The sequence below is a fragment of the Sorghum bicolor genome, chromosome 10 (assembly GCF_000003195.3).
Source record: "Sorghum bicolor cultivar BTx623 chromosome 10, Sorghum_bicolor_NCBIv3, whole genome shotgun sequence".
NCBI lineage: Eukaryota > Viridiplantae > Streptophyta > Magnoliopsida > Poales > Poaceae > Sorghum > Sorghum bicolor.
Window position 1 is genome coordinate 10981874 of NC_012879.2, and position 20964 is coordinate 11002837.

At 40.2% G+C, this 20964-nt stretch overlaps 1 protein-coding gene across 1 annotated transcript; it reads right to left on the reverse strand.

Moving 5' to 3' along the window:
- Window positions 13443-19745, reverse strand: LOC8065772 (asparagine synthetase [glutamine-hydrolyzing] 2). Its single transcript, XM_002438162.2, has 14 exons — window positions 19513-19745; window positions 18037-18175; window positions 17620-17715; window positions 17341-17482; window positions 16327-16422; window positions 16144-16238; window positions 15551-15712; window positions 15295-15375; window positions 14990-15211; window positions 14710-14844; window positions 14516-14596; window positions 14332-14418; window positions 14143-14250; window positions 13443-13960 (listed from the first exon to the last, which is right to left on the reverse strand). Exons 1-14 carry the CDS (start codon window positions 19590-19592, stop codon window positions 13709-13711), a joined length of 1776 nt encoding a protein of 591 aa, XP_002438207.1. The 5' UTR covers window positions 19593-19745; the 3' UTR covers window positions 13443-13708.

Genomic DNA, 20964 nt, shown 5'->3' on the forward strand with positions numbered 1-20964 from the left:
CTTCATCATGTTGAGCTTCCTTAATAAATGTTATTTATGTAGCAGGATCATACACTTATTATTATTATTATTATTTTATATTTTTATTGTAAGATGAAAACTTATTTATTTTATTTTTATGCCACCACAGTGAATGTACTTATGGGTTTTATGCCATGAGCATACTCACATGGGGCTTACTATTTAACATTTTTTATTTTCTTTTCAAGATAGCATGAACCTGATTAACTAAGCAAATTATAATTGAAAAATTGAAAGGAAAGGGTAACTACCAAGTTTACCTCTTGGCAAGGCGTTCGGTATTTTTATGTCCTCCGAACGGGACTCTCTGTTTTCTCAGTCGTCCTGGGATTCGCTAGGTGGCGTAGTCGGTGATTCCGGCGGCGTCTCTCTTCGTGTATAACTGTCTTCTCCCTCCACACCTGACTCGGTGCTACGGTCTCCTCAGGACAGTTCTGTTCAAGCTGTATGTCTTCAGTCCTTATCACTTCTCCTTTGTCTACCCATCCGTTCTTGATGATTTGCCTCCTCTGGTTGCGGTCGCGTCGTCTTCTTGTCCTGACCTCCTTAGAGTCTTCAACTATATAGTTATGGTCAGTAAAATAGTTGCGTACCTTCTCAGAGGGGAAGTACATGTGGACTTCTCCGGTTCCAATGTAGATGATTGCTTTGATAGTGTTGAGGAACGGTCTTCCAAGGATGGTGGGTGGATCATATTCGTCTTCTCCCATGTCAATGACCTGAAAATCATCTGGAGCTGAATATATTGGTTGTAGGGGCATGGTTGGAGCTGATAAGTGACTGCGGCCAGTTTGTTGTCGTCAGATCCGGTGTCGTAGAGTGTCTTCTGAAAAGAGTATCCATTGATTGCGCACTCGCTGCTTGGAACACCAGGGTCGTCCTTCTTGATCAAGAAAGGTGACTTGAGTCGACGATGTTGACCTCTTCCGACAAGGATCCAATGTTTTAAGTCTTGTGGACAAGACTTTCCACCATCTTCATCCTTTAGGTGCATCATTTGATTAGGTGTGGACCTTGACGTCTGCACCTCTTGATACGGTGTCACCCATGTTCTTCTTTGCCCAGCAGTTCGAAGTATGGTGTTGGCGATATCCTGCTCAGTGTGTTTGTGCTCATAGATCCAGGTCCTTCACTTGGTGGAGTCTGAGAGTTGTAAAACTCCTCCATGTTTTGCTTGAAGTGTAGCTGTTCATAGAGACAAGGCAGAGATCAAGTGCATGGGCTCTGTTGGTGGAAAACACCAACAGAACCAAAAGTGTATTTGTTCTTCTCTAACCTTAAGCATAGTGAGCAAGACAAAATTGATGGATAATAAGATCATGAGTGTAGTATTTGAAACATTTGTCAGATCAGATGGCTCAACCTAATGGAAAGATAATCTATCTATATTTATGTTTTGTTTATATCTTCCAAATATTGAATGTGTAACATATTAGCTTATATGTTTAGGAGCGTGGGATCACGAAGGTAGTACTAAGAACAAAGATTAAAGGACTAAACATGTTGAATTAATTGAGTTGGTTATCTGGAGTTATAAATCATACATGTTTGTCTCTTTATTTATGTGAATGCTAGAACCAAGGAGAACTTATAAAAGTGATAATCTAGTACTTTAAGATGTTATTGAAGAGTGATGGTATAGTATCACCTTGTGGAAGCTTTCCTTTCTTAGCGGTTGTGCATCGTGTTTGTGGCACCCTCCATGAATCATCTCTTATGAGCCACGTCTTTCTTGTGCAAATTGTTAAACTTCATGTGTCACTTTCTTCATCTCCAGTGCGAGTTTATCTCAGGACTTCCCAGGTTGATATTGAAAGTTTTCCTGCAGGGGTTAGTCCAACAGAATATCCAATATCTACTATAGCATACTATCAGCTCAAAAATCAACCTAGACACCTTGTCTAATTTGATTTAGGAGGGCATTTTAACCTAAGCACCATGCTTAATTTAAAATCCCTTGGAAGTAAGATCATCATTCCTAAACTAAGTACCATGCTTATTTAAGAGATAAATGAAACTATTCCAAACCTAGACATATACTAAAGCAAATAAAGGTAGCATGAGAGCATTTATAGAGATCTACTTAAGTGGAGATGAAGTAGTGTAATTAGTATTTAACAAATTGAGCATGTCTCAAAGGTAAGGACAACCAACGTAGCGACATGGCAAAAGATGTTTTTATGTAAAGTACTCCCCCAAGCTTGAATTTTACAAAATTCAAGTTTGGATGAATTTAATTCAATGTTGTGTGATGGTTGGTTGGACATACCCTGTGCTTGTCATTCATCCGATCTTCTTGCTCTAATCCTAGAAAGGTTAGTGGCAAGAATACCCGAAGGAATATTTCTACAATTATCTTAATATGCTCAATACACAAGGCAATGTTGCAAATAATTAGAAGTTCATGTTATCATCTGATAAGTGCTTGTTTTAGGACACTAAGCTTGTCCTTGGGAAACCATCAAGTTATGTTGGTGAAGTGGTTTCCCCTCCAACACCTACCTATATCAAGATCAACTCAACGAGATCTATAATATTTATTATAGACATATGCATCGACAACCACCCTTTTAAAGTTTTTATAAATGAAGAGGAAGAGGGGGTTGCAGATCTCAAATGTGGTAAGGATGGAGAGACAAATTGATTGGATAGATGTTTTATATGAGCAAGGACTGGGTGAGGTATTTATGAAATAACTTCCATGCTCACTGTTATTTCTCTCATTCTTAAACTCCAAGGATGATTCTTCATGAATGCTTAAAATTCCTCTAGGATTGTCTCTCAAGTTTGTTTTATCTATCCATTCAATGGTGATAGCACATGGATTTTTAATGCCATCTAGCCATTGATGTTGCTCTTCTCGATCCTCCTTCTTATGCATGGGATGTCTAGAGAGATTCATAGGATTATCGGGAGGTTCAAGAGAAAAAGCATAGTAGAAATTATTAAGCTCAAGGATGGGTTGGATAGCCGAATTATGGGATTGAAATGTTTGGAAATCGGCTATTGAAACTTCCTCTCCTTGTATGGGAGATGATTCCTTCTCTATCTCTAAGATTTTTCTATGAAGACTAGTGCAAGAAGGATGTCTACGAATGAAGACATACCTTCCTTTACTAATAGATAAAGAAAGAAAGACTCTACCACAAGTTATATGATTAAGACCAATGTGAAGATATCTAGGAAAAACATGGTCTTGTAGGGCTAGGTCTAAACCAGAATTTATAGAAAAATTAAAAGATTCCCTAGGTGTAGCTAAAAGTGCATTATCTTTTTGATTAAAAGATAGGACCTCAGCTATAGAAAAGGGTTGGTTTTGACCTATTGCAATCAACTCCGGACACAGATCATAATTAGGGGCAGGACGTGTTGACTCCCATGGTCTATGGCTGGTCTCTGAAGGTGCAAAGAATTTAATAATAGGTATGGAATTTGAGTTATCCATAAAAATAAAAAGATAAAAGAATAAAAGTATAAAAGTATAATACAAGATAATAGCAAGACTCAAAGTTATCTCAGCAAACCGTCTTTCTCCCCGGCAACGGCGCCAGAAATGCTTGTTGATATTTGGTAACGCAATAAGGAAATGATCCGCAAGCGCACGGATATCGGTGAGCATTTCACCCGGGAGGTTATCCAGAGTTATCGTATTTATATTTTTACCACTGGGAGAAAGGGTGCATCTGACTAACCAAATCTATTGCTACTATCCCTTTAGGCACAAAGAATGTCTTTCGATGTGAGTGATAAATAGAGAAGACTGCAACCGTAGTCTCCTTCTAACCTTGGTAAGGATGATCTACTGTTCTAATGGGGAGGCTAACGGAATCTAGACACCACAAAGGATGTTCAACCCGCACCTATAAACCCTATCCTTCCTGCTAACGAGATGTGATCTACAAAGGTAGCTCGGAAATGTCACGTTCCTCACTACTACCACGGTCCAGCTAGTCAGGGAATATCTATGAGTACCCCAGCCTAAACACCACGTTTACGCCAGCAATGATTACTCTAAACTCTACGCGAAGAGATTAAAGTAAACTCATAAACCATAAGAACAATAAAACAAGAACTTACTAGAATTTAGAAGTCGAATTACTGAAGAATCCTAGGAGCAAGCTTCGGGTTAGGAGAACTTGATCCCGCAGTTACAAGCTTGGAGTAGACACCGACAGGCCGGGCTTTCTCCACTCTACACCTCCACTCTATCTCTCTCAATCTAGTAGAAACTAGAAGATCTATTTCTACCTTACATTGATTGCTAAGCCTAAAAAGAAATATTAATTAGAGAAGAGGTTTTCCTTCGAGGGCACCCCTCAATCTCTATGATAATTTCTTCATGTCTTCTCCAGGGCCAGGGGGGCCTTGCTTATATAGTCCTCCCCTTCTATGCGTTTTTGGGTCGATAGGCGAGGTGGTACTATGTTTTCCTTGATCCAATAGGTCGGTGGAATGTCCCGAGCGAAAGAGTCCTGATTTGGCTCCAACAGGGGGGCGGGCGCCCTGGGCCTGGCCCCGTTTCGCCTCCGCTTCGGTCTCGTGGCTTCTGGAGTCTTCTAGATGGTAGAAAATTGTGCGGTGCGTTGATATCTCTATGTAATCCCGACATGTGGGCCTTTCTTCCTTATTTCCTGATAACCCCCTGCAGAAATAGACAAACACCCAAACTCGTGGAATTCTGTCAGATAAAACCCTAAGTCTAGATGTTGATTTCATTTGGATCCTTTTCTTTGTTTATTTGATAATTAAATTTGATACTTAAGGACCGTCAACAATAGCCATCATCTTCATCATCAAGTGTGCATGAGGTAGCATCATCATTTGCATCACTTGTGGCATCGTCATCATCCTTGTCAAGTGATCTTGTAGAATGATCATCATCTTCTTCACTTGAGCATGAGGTGGAGCAATCCTCCACAACCACCATGTTGTGGTCATGCTCAACATCCTCATTTGCGTCCACCTTTGGCACATCATCTCCTTTGGATATTGCCCCATATTTGTCATTGAGAAATACCCAAATCTCGTGGGCAGACTTCATATCCATGATCTCACCAAATATATTATCTTTCATAGATGAGTAGAAGATGTTAGTAGCTTGGCAATCGAGATGTAGGCATTTCTTTTGCGCTTGAGTTGCAACCTTTTTATCAATTGCACAAGAAAAGCCCACATCTACAATCCACCACATTTGAGGAGAAATAAACTTAAAATTGCATTGCATCCAATTTCTCCACCGTGCAAAGTGTGTGCCATCAAAAATGTGTGGACACTCAACTTCTAGCCCATAAGCCGCCATCCACTCGGGTCGACGAAGACCACAAATGAGAGACCTAGCTTTGATACCACTTGAAGGGTCGAGATGGCGGACTAGAGGGGGGTGAATAGTCCTTTCTAAAAATTATTACACCGGCTAACCGAAACAAATGCGGAATTAAAACTATCGGTCTAGCCAAGACTACACCCCTCTATCTAAGTTCTCTAGCACCTTGTAAAAGATCCTAAACAAGCAAACAAGGTGCTACCTTAGCAAGAGCTCACCTAAACAATTCTAGGAGCAAGGTCACACAAACCTATGCAACTAGTACTTTGCAAACCGGGGGAGCTCCTACAAAAACTAGTGAGGCAAAGCGCACAGAGCCTAAGCTCACTAGCAAGCTCAATAACAAGACAACTAATGCCAAATTAGAGAGCGCAACTTACTTAGCTACACAAACTAAGCAAAGTGACTAACAAGGTTACACAAACCAAATTAGTCACGCAAGGGAACTACTTCTAGCTACACAAGCAAGAAGGTAACTAGCAAGCTACACAAGCTAACTAATTACAAGAGCAACTACACAAGCACAAATATATGAATGTAAGAACAAGCTTGTGTTAGGGATTTGCAAAACAACGGGAAGAACAATGTTGACACGATGATTTTCTCCCGAGGTTCACTTGGTTGCCACCAAGCTACGTCCCCGTTGAGACAAGCTCCAAGGTTGCCGCCGGTCCTCTTGCTAGTGGTGACCCGCAAGTCACGCTCTCCCACGTGGAGTGCTTACCACAAGCTCTAGCACTTGATCCGGCCGGACCACTTGTCGCTCTTCACGTCTCGCTCAACTAGAGTTGCTCTTCGCGATCCCCGCGGGGTGAGCACCGTACCCCTCACAATCTCTTCTCCGGAGCACCGCACAATCTCCTTGCGTGCTTCAACGGAGTCACAAGCCACCAAGCCGTCTAGGAGGTGGCAACCTCCAAGAGTAACAAGCACCACCGGCTTGCAACACAAACACCTAGTGCCACTCTATGCAATCTCTCAATGCAACGCACTAGAATCACTCACTCGCTATTGATTCGCACTCTTGCAAGCACAAGTGAGTTAGAGGCTTTTCTAGCACTCCCCAAGCATGGACACTAAGTCTCAAGGGTGCTAAGCACTGGCCAAGGCCGGCCACCACTTCTATTTATAGCCCCAAGGGCTAAACTAGCCGTTGCCCCTTCACTGGACAAAAACCGGGGGCACCGGACTCACTGCAGGAGCCACCGGACGCTGGAACAGTGCGTCCGGTGCTCCAGAAACAGCCACGTGTCACTAGCCGTTTGAACTCGACCGTTGCCGCTAACGGCTACTACGCACGCGCGCTTGTACAGCACCACCGGACGCTCTACTGCGTCACACCGGACGCATCCTGTGCGCACCGGACGCATACGCAGAGAGTTTGTCAAAAACGCAGGATCACCGGACGTGACCACCGGACGCACCAGGTCGGCACCAGACGCTTACTCAGAGAACACCAAAGCTCAGGGACACCGGACGCACCAACAGCGTTCGGTCAGCGTCCGATGCTGATCGTCCGGTGCACAGCCCTCACCTAAGCCAGCAACCGAGTGCGCACCGGACTCTCCAAGGCAGCGTCCGGTGCCTCAGGACAGAGCGTCGGGTGTGAGTTTTCAGTCAGAAACTTTCTACTGGTGCACAGGAAACTTTCCACTGCCAAACAAGAAACTTTCTACCGGTATACAAAAAACTTTCTACTAGCGCACAGGAAATTTTCCACAGATAAACAAGAAACTTTCCACCGGCATATAGGAAACTTTCCACTAGTGCACAAGAAACTTTTCACCGGCACAAGGGAAACTTTTTACCTCATTCTTAAGGTGTGCCAACACCACCAAGTGTACCAACAAGTGCAAGTGTGTTAGCATTTTCACAAACATTTTCTTCGAAGGAGTTAGCCTCTCAAACTTGCCACGCCACTCGATCCTAACACGTATGCAAAGTTAGATCGCTCAAGTGGCACTAGATGACCGATATGCAAACAAGTTTGCCCCTCTTGATAGTACGGCCATCTATCCTAAATCCGGTCATAAACTTCTCTACACACCTATGATCGGTGAAATGGAAATGCCCTAGGTTATACCTTTGCCTTGCGCTTTCCATTCCATCTCCTCCAATGTTGATGCAACACATGCACCAACCAATCACCAAATGATATGATCCACTTCATATCATCACGTGACCGTATTGGTTCATGGATCTTGACCTCACTTGCTCTTCACCGTTGCCTCGGTCCATCGGCGCCAAGTCTTGCTCAAGCTTCACCGTCACATGCGGTCCCTCGCTTCAAAGCCTCCGACTTGCCCTTCACTCTTGCAATCAGTCCATCGAGCCAAGCCTCATCTTGATCTTCTCCACCTTGGTCACATGACTCCATGTCATGTCTCATATACAATAAGCTCCTCCATCATCACATAATCATATGTGGACTAATGTCCTGTGTATCTCACATAAACACTATTAGTCCACCTAAGTTGTCACTCAATTACCAAAACCAAACAAGGACCTTTCAACAAACTCACTTTTGAGTATATATATACATATATATATGATGCATTGACTACTAAATAAACTCAAATAAAAATGTTTCAACTATAATTAAAGGTATTAAATTAGCAATCAATGTTTTCTTATACGCTAAACGGTAAACAGCCGGTCACCTTCCGTTTAGCCATTATTTAGGCTAAACAGTCCATTGAACGAGCTAAACGGTCGACTAAACGGAATAAACATATGATTAAACGGAAATAGTGTACCACCATGTAGCGTTTACACGTTGTTTAAACGGCGAACAGTGTCAGCAATACAACTTTGGTATAGGATTTGTCTCAATTTAAGATTGTTTGGAAATATCAAAAAGTTGAATCTCAAAAATCTTTAATATCAAAATATGTGAATATAAAACAAATATTTGACAATCTAAATAACTTCAAATAAAAAACCTATCAACAACTAACTCATAAATTAGGTTGGCCTCTACAACTTTGATATTAACCACATGAAGATTCTAGATAGTTTGAAAATTCTAAATTTTGAAATTGAAAATATAAGTTCTTAAAACACATATTTGGAACTCTAAACAACTTTTCAACGACAAAATTGTAGACTATATTGATAGCTAGACCTTTGGTATAGACCATGTCTAACATCCGAGATTGTTTTAAAATTTAAATTTTAAAATTGGTATGTTAAAATAATATTAAAGACTCTAAATAATTTCAAATAAAAACATTATCAACCACAAAATCGTAAATTGTGTTGATAGCTACAATTTTAAGATAAAGCTAGTCTCCATCTGACTTTATATAAAAAAGTTATGAATTAATTTTTTATACAACTACCAACAATAGGAAAAATGAAAAAAAATAAATACACCATAAACTTTAATACTTTTATATATATTTGATCAAATTTAAATATTTAACTTCTCAATAATTGAGAATAATATTATTTTGGGACTTAAGAAATATTTGCTAGTTGTTTTTAATTAAAATTGCTTATGCAATTCTATATTTAAGTTTCTGAGTAAGTTATTTAGCCCTAAAATAATCTCTAAAAAAAGATATAAATTCATGATTTTAAAAGTTATATTTTGTCATGTATTTATTTCTATATATATGGTTAGGTGAAATCCAAGTTTGCTAGCAAAGCACATGCTAAAAAATTATGTTTAAATTCAAAAATAAATCTAAAATAATTCAAAACAAGTTAAATGATTTTAAATTTACTTTCAAATTGAAACTTAATTTGAGCAAGTCTCATGTTTACAAACTTTAGATTTCACCTAAGCATATACATAGAAAAAATAAAACAAATAAAATAATTTGTCCTAAGTAAGCAACTATGATTCTATCATCTGACTACGTAAATACAGCTTATCAAAATATATCATCCAAAATACTCTCTCTGTCCTTGAATAAACAGATTCGTATCAAGTTTAGGATGTAGATTAGTATGAGGACACTCACAATGCAGACTCTATCATAGAGTCTAAAGTTATTTGTTACCTCGAACGATGTGGACTTAGAGTCTAAATAAGACTTAGAGTCTTATTTTTTCTACTTTTTTTTCAATAAATATGCTGCCACATCAGCAAAATGTCATAAATAATATATAATTAATTGTCTTGGACTCTATGATAAAGTCTTACATTGTGAGTGCCTGACAAAGAAAAGATCATACTATCCTATTGTTCTAATGTCACACTAATTATAGCATTCACTACACACATCCAAATGCAAAAACTCAACACTGCATTGAAAGATGGGGGAGTGCAGTAAATGCAAGATGACTTCAAGAAAAAAAATGAGATGCGGACCATTTAACATTGTAGAGATTGATTTATTTATAGATAAATTATTGAACTAGTAATCTATTTATCCAGGTACCAATGGAGTATATACTATTTTTATTTAGCTACCTGTAAAAAACCTAATCATAGAAAAATACTCCCTCCATCCAAAAAAATGATGTTCTAAAATGAATTTTTGTCCTAAAAAGAGTGTTGTTTTAGCCTCCTAGTGATGGGTCTCACCTCCTCCGTCTTATCCACTCGTTCTCTCTCATCTCCTCTACTCGTCCTTCCTGGTACCCGTCTTCATCCCCACCACCAGCGGCCATCCCCACCCCCAAGGTGGTGCTCGGCTCCACCTCCACCATTGGTGGAGCCCCCTCCTCTTCTCTAATGGTGGGATCCAATGCCTTTGCTCCTTTTCTTTGTTGAGATTTGGCACCCTCACTTTTCTTTCTCCATTGGTGGTCCCCCTTCCCTTCTTCTCTTCCGTCGCCCCACCTCCTCTTGTCCCCCACTAGCAAAGGCTAGCGCAGCCTCGAACTGAAGATGCTACCATGCTGGAGAGGTTCGCGTGCCAGCATGGAGGAGCACTTATCCGAGCGCATGGGTCAGCGAGATGGGTATGACCCACGCGTCGGTGAGGGGGAGACATGCTCGCCTAGCTAGGTCAATGAGGCCGCACTTGCTTTGGTGAGGGGGAGGCACACTTGCCCAGGTCTACGAGGAAGCGAGCGTGGCCTTGTGCCATGGTCGACGTGGCTGCATGTGTGGCCACATGCTGGCGAGACTGAGGCACCCTCACCCAAGACGATGAGGCCGTGGGTGTGGCCCATGTTAGGCTTTGTTTGGATGTAGTCGGATTCACATCAATCCACATGTGTTGAGGTGGATTGGAGTGGAATTTGAACTAAATTCCACCCCAACCCACATCAATACACATGAACTGAAGTGAATCCGACAACATCCAAACAAGGCCTTAGGTGGTTGTTAATGTTGCCTATGTTTGTAGAATCGGCTCCATGTTAGTGTTTACAGGGAACAATTGTTCAAGAAAACAATATAGCCTTAGTGAAAAATGTTTCGCTGTAAAGTTTGTTGCTCATTTCTCTAATCTTTGGTGTGTAGCCTTGCATAGATCTTGATGCTTTTCAGTCTGAATGATCTTTTTATTTGCAAAATGATTTGTTCTGGCCAGCTTATATCTATATAAATGTGCACTTGCTTAGAAAATATTGAAAGCATGATTGCAAAATGGGCATCTGATTGTTGTAAATAAATTAGTCCCAGTAGACCACGTATAATATACCTGCCTTATTGCATATCACTATTCTACATCATGATTTATCTCATGCCTGCTCTAGGACATTTTTTCTTTAGTCCAAATTCTGACATAATGATTCTATTGTAGGCATTCATATTAAAGGTTAGCTGACCGTCTCTAGATATTAATCTTCAGTTCCACAAGTGATGGCATCAAAGGAGCTCAGCCAAGGGGAGAGATGAATAAATCACAGCTAAAGCATAATTTTGTATTTGTCCTTAGGTTACTCGAGCAGATGATTACAAGCGTTTCCCCATTTTTGTTGTTGTCTGTGCAAAGGTTTGCTACGCATAAATTCTCGCGTTTGTTTGTTGTGGCTGTTTGCATCAGGCAACTGTTTTCCTGCTAACAGCAGTACACCCGTTAATAACCCAAAAAATACTGTCTTTATACAACAATGACTTTATCCTACAGCCACACTGATCTATCTTTTTTTATAATTACACAAGACATTGAACTTAACAGTCTGGTATAGTGTTTTTCTCTCATAACAAATCAGCGAACAGAACTTTTTAGTCTGGCTTATTAGCAAAACGAACAGAGGATGCCCACACATTGTACCTTCATCATCTATTATTCTAGTGCATGATATCTACTCCCTCCATCCCAGAAAGAGTGTCGTTTTAGGTTTTTGTGCCACAAGTTTGACTCGATTTGTAGAAAATATATACAATATTTATATCTTTAAATAAATTTGTTAAAAAACTAGACTTAAAGATCTTTCCAATGATACTAATTATGTACTATAAATATTAATATTTTTTATTATATATTTAGTTAAAGTTATTTCTCGGAAAATGATACTTATTTTAGGACGGAGGGAGTATGGTTATATTGGTATATTTTTCTGCGAAAGATTCTTTTGAATACATGGTACAGTATTTATCCTTTAGGTAGTAAATGGCATCTATCTACAAATTACCTGCATTCATTATAGATAGGTATCGAGCCAACTTGGTTCTTTAGGTAGTAATGGCATCTATCTACAAATTACCTGCATTCATTATAGATAGGTATCGAGCCAACTTGGTTCAGCACAACTCGGCTCGTTTTGTCTTGGCTAGCTCATTAATTTAACGAGCAAAAAGCCAACTCGGCTCGACTCAGACATAAATAAACACAAAATATAATATTTGTATTTATGTAAAGCTTAAGAATAGTAATAAATACTATAGTATTACACCATACATCCATGGTTCATACTCTATACCATACATAATGCATCCATGGGCATTCCATACATCTATTAAAAATAATAAAAATGATAAATTCATAATAATCTTAAGTTTATAGGATCTAGACCAGTCATCAACTAATTATAAAGTGTAAGACATAAAACAATACAAAACTAATATAAGTTTAAAACTAATAGCTTTGGCTCTACTTAGAGCATCTCCAAGAGTTTGGCTAAACTTAGTAGTCAAATTCTAATGTTTAGCCATTTTGTAAAATAGATAACTTCTTAAAAAAGAAGAAGTTCACAACAGCCTTGCTATCAGATAGCTAGTGCCAGTGGTTGGCTATATATGACCAGCGAAAATCAAGGGATAGCAAACTTTCTATTTTACAAAACCGAATAGCACATCTGTTGGAGCCTATTTTTCTTCTATAGAAGTTCTAAAAGGCCTCCATAACCAGAATAGCAAAGCTGTTGGAGTTACTCTTACGGGCTGAATAACTATACAAACTAAAATGGTGGCTCATGTAAACAAGTCGAGCAGAGCCAAAACCGAGTCGCGTCCAGCCCTAGTTGCAGAGATGCAGAGACAAAGTAGCAAAAATACAACACACATCGATGCAGAATTGTAGAGCTAAAGCGGAGTCTCGAGGAGAGAGGATACCAAATTTGGGTTATGCCTCTCCTGATACCCAAAATGAGTCTTCTGTATGAGTACTATATTGAAGGCTATAGATATTGTGTTGGAGACCCATTTTAGGTTTAGATTCCCAAATGAGTCTCCTGTTGGAGACAGCCTAGCCTTAGCCCCCCACCCCAAGTCATACCAAAAGATTTGGCACCAGATATTTTGCACCAAAAGTTTTGACATTGTGAATTTTAGATGAAGTATTTAGATGCACCAAAAGTTTTGGTATTCTTTAGCACCATATCAAAGTAGAGACATTCCGGCTCGCGGCCCAAGACAATTTTGTATAGTTTTAGGCCTCAAAGAGTCCTAAATGCCAAAACTTTACAAGAGCAAGTTTTTGTATTCTTTGACAATGATGCTGAGATCCATTTTGTAAAAAAAAAATGAAGCCAAAACACCAAATGTTTTGGCAAAATAGAAAAACTAAACAGCCTCCTAGTAGTATTGATACGTCTATCTACAGAATATTCATATTCTACCTATGTTCTGTTCTTGGGCAGTTTCCTATCACCGCTACAGATTAGGAAATTAAAAACCTTGATTGAAGAAAAGAAAAGATAAATCTGCGCACACGTCACAAACAATCCCAAGTGTTGGGAGTACAGATCGTGAAGATACACTAACCACTGCAATCTGCAAATCACATAAACAACCAAAGGAAATTGGCCAGTGACAAATATTTACAAAGCTGTCGAGTCTTTTCAGTCCATAAAAAACAAACAGTATTATTGCTCAGTGAAAACCCAAACATGATGCTATCAAGCATGAAGCACAAGCATGTCTTCATTGCTTGCTGATGGAACAAACATGATCTGAAGGAAACTGACACAAGAAATGCACAAACTTTGCTGGTCGAGCATTGCTGTGTGATAAACAGAAGGTTAGACAGCTGTGGCTGAAGCAACTGGTGTCACTAAACTTTCGCCAATAGCTGGACGAAGGCCCTTGTCTGAGACCGGATCAGCAGAGGCAGGAGCTTCCCCTGGAGTATCTTCATACGCAGCATCGTGAACACCCAGAGCAGCACGACCAGATGGATCAAGGTTCTTGGACCAGGATGCGTCCCATTCAACAGCTTTGGCGGTGCTGCATGCCACGCTAGGACCTCCAGGAACAGTAGACCTTGCTGCAGGCTGTAATAATCAAAAGAATTATGTAGGTGGGCACATGCATTGTTTCGTGGTAAAGATTATTCCAGACCTAAATAGCAAGGTGTATTTTCTTTTTTTGGCAAGGCATGGATTATTCCAGGCAAAAGGTTTTTTTTTTTAACGCAGACCAAAATAGCTTTACAAGTGCAATGTAGCTTACAAACCTTGGGGAAGAATTTCTCGAATATTGTTCTGTAGTAATACCCTTCTTTTGTTGTGGGTGTGTTCTCTGGGTAAACAAAGCTAGCATTCATCATCATGGAATCCGTGACCTGAAAGCAATAATAAACATCAACTGCACGTTCAACAAGGGCCAACTTCCTGAGAGGTTCAGCAAAGAAAATTTGGCATACATGTTGGTTGGCATGGTCTTTCAATCCATCGATCCAACTATAGCCGACACCATCACTGAACTGTTCCTTTTGCCTGTAAAGAATGTGCTATTTACAGAAAATAGAACCTATATAAGTTACAGCATATGGGATTTAGAAAGTATTCAAGTAACATTGCAAAAATAACAAGAGCAACTTCTCCAACCTTAGGTAAATAGGGCCGCTCCTCGTCATCAAATGCATTACGGATAACCCATTTCTCAATTCGACCGAGATCACGTTTTATCTAAAATTTACAAGGCAATAGTCACAAGAAAGCAATCATGCTGGTTAGAATCAAAGAAATGAATTACAGTGGAATTAGATGTCTTGATATTATTGTAACACATGGCAACATACCATCTTCCATTCCGGATCAATGTCCATTGCTACATTGATGAAACTTTTGTCAAGGAATGGAACACGAGCCTCAACACCCCAGGCAGAAGTTGATTTGTTAGCTCTCAAGCAATCATACAGATGTAGTGCTTTTATCTAAAGAGCATTCAAAAGACATCTTGTGAGCAAGATTGAATGACTAAGCAGCTGACCCAAAAGAGACAACATGCCTGTGCTACTCTGCTTTAAATGATTGGCCAAAAACATTGGACATAACATCACCAGTAAAAAATATCTTTACCTTCCGACATGTTTCCTCATGGAATTCTTTCTTGTTTGGTGCCTTGTGAAAATAAAGGTAACCGCCAAAAATTTCATCTGAACCTTCTCCAGAAATAACCATCTTCACCCCCAAAGATTTGATTTTGCGTGACATCAAAAACATTGGGGTACTCGCTCTGATTGTTGTAACATCATATGTCTCAACATGATAGATGACTTCCTCCAAGGCATCTATCCCCTCCTGGTTTTTTTAAAAAAAAAAACAATAAATATACAATTCAAAAGGTTTTTTCCCTGTAATGTACAGAAAATCAAATTGAAAACCTGCACTGTGAAGTGGAACTCATGATGTACAGTGCCGAGGTAATCAGCAACTTCCTTAGCAGCTTTAAGATCAGGAGAACCCTACAAACGACAAAAACAGAAGAATTTCATCACATTGTCCCTACTGCTTATATCACTTCCAGTAGATATTCCTTATCTTGTCAAAATACTCATAGCACCAAGAAAACAAGTTAGAACTGGAATAATGGCTGAAGTGAACACGATGCTCTGTGATGAGGGTAAACAAGAAACTTACCTTCAAGCCTATACAGAATGTATGCAATTTATTTCCCCACTGCCTGGCAACCTTTGTTTCGTTTAAGTGCCGTGAAGCAACAGATGCAACCAAAGAAGAGTCAAGTCCACCAGATAAAAGCACACCAAATGGCACATCAGTCATCAGCCTCTTAATAACAGCCTGCAGAAGTGAAAGATAATACCAGTAATCAAAATAATTTAGAAAAACAAACAGACATTGAACATATCAGCTATATAAAATTGTACTGTTACTGCTGAAGTGAACACATCGAATCATCATTGTGACTACAGCACAACACAGCAACTGGAATTCCCATTGCACAACAAAATCAACTAATACATGGATAAGCAATTAGGCATTACCTAATCAGAGGCATTAACATAGAATATAAGCATGAAGTGACGAAACAAAATTCAAATAGTTATCCTGACAACAAATATGGCATACATAAATATATCAAATGCATTATTACTATATGTGTCAAAAGATGTAAAACAAAACAAAGAGAAAAAGACGAGTGGACAGATAGATATCAAGTATGCTTTATGTATCAACGGGTATGAAAGTATGGTATCAGGAAATACACGTGCCTTCTCAAACATCTCCCGGAGGAAGAGAGCATTGTAAGGGGTTGAAGGGATCGTCTCTGAAAACCATGGTGGGTTGTACCATCTCCTTAGACCACCTAGGAAGGGTACAAAAAGCTTAGATTGCACTTTTGCTTCAGGATCTGGTTTATCGTCAGGATGAGACAGTCTGCTAGACAAGTCAACCTGTTTTGCTGGAGTAGAGATGCCCAGGGGGGAAGGTTATGAAGCGTTCACAATCATCGCTCAATGCCTTCATCTCTGAAGCAAACCAGACTGATCCTGATAACATAGCACACTATGAATTAATCTCAAGTAGCAGCTAATCTGAATCCAGAAAAGACAAATAGTTACAAATTGAGTTGGTGGCAACACCACACTGCATATTTTCCAAGATGAAGAAAAGGAAGAAATAGTATCAGAGGAATGAACACTTATCCAGATAATACATAGCCCACTAAATGACGTAGTAATTTTCCGTTTTTGCTTTTGGACGACAGAATGAATTCTATATCAGATTCAGGAGAATCCTGCTGCCAGACTGGTAATCAAAACCAGAACTTCCAAAAGAGCCAGTCTGACATCTTCATTACATCAAGAAAGTAGGCTCATACCAGCATGAACAACAATGTGCATATAATTCATCGTTGCCTAACAACTTGCTAATGGTGTTTCTATGTGGTTTACTAAGAGATCAGCATTCAAATTTAAATTGAGTGTTCTGTGTGGTTTCTCCCTAAAAGGAACTAGAGAACACCCCAGGAGGTTCTTGGAAGTAATTGGCCAGTTCTGGCTAGGAATGTGGACCATAACTTCAAGCACGACAGACCACTGCAACAGTAGTTAACAAAGCAAGCCACTGACGAATTCCAGAACATTATGTTTGTGAAGGAAAAGCATAGGATTCATTTCACAAAATTACAACTAATTGCATCAAACTATCAAAGAACTACAACTTTTAAGATCAGTTTCATGGTACAACTACTTGTGTCCTCAGTTTCACAAACCTTCATGGACCCACCTGCCAGCCACAGAAATAGTAGGCCCATGCAAATTGTTGTAAGTTTTGAAATGGATGCCTCAAGTAGTAGTTTTATGAAACTGCCCTAGAAGTTTTATTTTGTGAAATAAATCAAAGACATAATTCATGCCTGATTTTCTTTAGAAGGACAAAACAATCAGCTGATTTGCTTTACATACCATCAAGACCCCATCCCATGTATAAAGGGCAGATGCCAATAGCATCACGAGCTGCCATGAAGCTTTTATCACGTGTATCAAGAAGAACGAAGGAGAACATTCCATCCAACATATCCACAAATTCTTCCCCATATTCTTCGTACTGTGTAAAGGAAATATTAAAATGTCTTAGTGCCAAGATTAAATAACTTTATAACCCAGGATGATGCTTCGATGGATATAATGAAATTGTTGGCAAAAGCTATGCCACTGTTAAAAGGGTATAGATATGCAACTTACAAGATGAGCTATAACTTCACAGTCACTGCCAGTTTGAAATTCATGAGTTTTCAACTTAGCTTTCAGTTCTTCATGGTTATATATTTCTCCATTCACCTGGAAATGACAACCAGAAGATAAAATGGTGAAGTAACTATACACAAATAGAAGCATATTTCCTAATATCATGCCACATTAAGTCGCACTCAGCTCAATGAGGGCATTTGCTAAGCCTCCCTAGACCTGGGAAGTTTCCCTTTCACGGTATTGGGATCCTGGGATCGAATCCTTTGATCACTACTTATGGGCATGATGGACTTTTGAAAACAAATGGCAGTTACCAAAGGCACAACAATTAAACAATTTTGTTGTGAACTCTGCAGTAACCATAAAGAAATGAGTGGATACAGTGATTGCATTTCTAATCCAGATACAGACCGTTACAACAACTGTTTTGTCCTCATTGTACAATGGCTGGTCTCCAGATGTAGGATCAATAATAGCCAACCGCTGGTGTGCAAGGTAGCAATCCTGATGACAGTGCAAACCGCTCCAATCAGGCCCTCGGTGCCGTAACCTACAAAATATGAACTTCATTTCAGTGGGGTGCATGTCTATAACATTATATAACAAGCACCCTGTAATTCTTAAGAACGCTGCCACAAAAAAAAAGGCACAAAGAAATTATACTCATTGAAGTCAAGAGACATCTAGCTCTCATCTCAGATTTCAATAAGATGACACTAATTTGTGTTCTGCAAACAACACCTATTTACTCTATTAGAAGATTAAGTCAAATTCAACGAGGAGTAACTCCACAATTGTGCGCTTCTGGAAGCTGGACCAAAGATGAACAGTAATTGATTCTATAAACTGCTGCTTACTCAGTTTTTTTCTAATCATAGGCTGCTGTGGCACTTCTAGGCAACTTTTTTTTCTCTTTTACTCCTCTTCTGACTTGCTAACTGAGTCGTATTAAATCATTGACAAAGATAATTTTAGGTAACCCAGTCATATCATCTAAATTTCTAATTTATGTACGCAAGTTTACAATATTTTAATTTGCAACTGGAAAGAGCAAGTTTTGTGTTTGAAATCATAATCTCCACAAGAGGAACCGTGAACCAAAACCTCCATGCTTGCCACCACAAGCACTAGCAGATAAACCCCAGAAGCCTGTTGCTGGACATCAAGGGGCTGTTTGATTTGAAGACTGGAATGTTTGCCTGGCCCAGGCACCTCACCCAGGCCGTCGATTTCCAGCGCCTGGGGCTGGATCGACTTGCCTGGGCGGGAGCCCCCAGGCCAGGTCGTCATCCAAACGAGCCCCAAGTATATCTATACACATGCTACATTTTATTCAAATTCAAATAATTTACATTTAAAGCCATCAACGTGCATTTTCTGCAGATGAAATGTACATGTATACAGTCATTACTATTCTTGAATAAACAAGTATTCATTTCGAACTTCGAAGCAAACACTTAAAGGACTGTAACCTCACAAAAATCCATCTATATATGCAGGCAGATAGCAGTTTGCATTTTGAAAATCTGGTCCTCCCAATTTCTCTCACGACATAGACACGCCCTGTCGCGCTACAGGGGCCCTCCAAAAAAAAATCAAACATCTATCATTCACCACAGCTCACTCCCAAATTCTCGGAGACAAATACTACGTTTTGCAAAAGTTAACCACATATCGCTGGCCCTTTTCAGCTGTTAATATAAATAAATTGAAACGACAAGTGGACTATAGAGGGTCAGAAAAAGGTGCTCTACTATCCCAACCCGCCACCAAATTTCCTCCGCCATCTCCTCAAACGGCCGCAATAACCCGCCCGGGGCTGCGTTAAGCCACACAAAAGGCACAGATGGAGATGGGACGGCGAGACGGCGGGGTGCCGCGCCATACCTGCGCGAGAGCTCAATGATGCGGGAGCGCTTGGCGAGGGAGACCTCGGCGACGCCGAGGACGGCGAGGATGCCGCACATGGTGGCCTGCTCCGGCTGGGGCTCTCGCCTAGCGTCGTCGTCGCCTGCTGCTGCCTGCTAGCACCACCACCCGCCCGTGTCGCTTCCGACCCCAAAAGCGCCGCCTCGGGGTGCGAAGAGGTCTCTCGCGTCACGGACGGCGAAATGGGGGAGGTTTAGGCAGGGAAGGGGAATCTAATTAGGGCTTTGCAGGCTAATCACGGCATCTCGGCCGTCGGATCTGTGTTAGTTGGTGGCTCTAGTGGCGCCCCCACCACGAGGCGGCTGGTGATTTTGGCTCGTACGGTGTGGGTCGAGCCGTGCAGCTGTCCAGGGGCGACTGACGTGTGGGGCAGCGAGTATGTGGGGGCCTTTCGCCATTGGGTTGATGTGGGTATACTCTATGTGGGTTTGGGAGCGGGGTGGTCAGAATCTTGGACCGCGCCGCGCACGGAGATTCTGCCAAGTCCACGTGATGAGGTGGATTCCGCCGGACCCGGACGTGCGTGCGCCGCTGCCGGCCTGCCGCTAGTGGGTTTTGAGCTGGCCGCTGCACGATTTCGCAACGTGTTCTTTTTGTTGGCAAAAGGGCTATTGGAGGCTTGGTTAGTTTCTGAAGTAAAAAATTTTGTGACATATCGTGGCACTTTTATTTATTTATAGTAATTATTATCTAACCACAGACTACTTAGATTTAAAAGATTCGTCTCGTAAATTTCGACCAAACTGTGTAATTAATTTTTATTTTTTATCTATATTTAATACTCTGGGTCTGTTTGGTTCCTCTTGCTAAATTTTAGCTAGCTAAAATTATTTTAGTTACTTTTGGGTGACTAATGGTACTAAACTATTTTAGTTCATTTTAGTCAATGTGTTTGGACCTTTAGCTACTAAAGTGACTAAAGTTTAGCTAGCTAAAATTTAGTTGGTGGAACCAAACAGAGCCTCTATACATGCATCTAAAGATTTGATGTGACAAAAAATCTTAAAAAATTTAGGTTTTAGGATGAAAATAAACAAGACCTGGGATGTGTGCACAGCCTTTGGAGCGAGGAGTCACAGAAAAAAAAAAGCCTTTGGAGCGAGCAATTAGCGAGAAAAAAAATCTTTGTATCGACTTGATTGCGATTCGTCAATACAGCTAAGGCAGCTTGGATCCACCGGCCATGTTAGCTGCATTAGATAAATTTATTAATAGTTACTTCGTAATTGTTAGCTAACTATTACCTGTGTTACATAGAAAAATTCATTAATAGCTACGAGTAACCGATAGTTGGATGGTAGGTAACACAATAGCTCAGCCTATTAGTCAAGGATTCAAATAGAATTTTCAACTATTTTTTTGCACCTAACTAGTTTTGTAGGGATCCAAAGAGGCTTTGCCTTGTGTTTA

What these genes read in the sequence shown, in the direction of transcription:
- LOC8065772 (XM_002438162.2), bottom strand. Translation starts at nt 19,592, where the DNA reads ATGTGCGGCATCCTCGCCGTCCTCGGCGTCGCCGAGGTCTCCCTCGCC. An exon ending in TCCGGGAGATGTTTGAGAAG is followed by an intron (nt 15,713 to 16,143) that starts GCACGTGTATTT and finishes TCACTTCTGCAG; the next exon opens with GCTGTTATTAAGAGGCTGAT. An exon ending in TTGATCCGGAATGGAAGATG is followed by an intron (nt 14,597 to 14,709) that starts GTATGTTGCCAT and finishes TGTAAATTTTAG; the next exon opens with ATAAAACGTGATCTCGGTCG.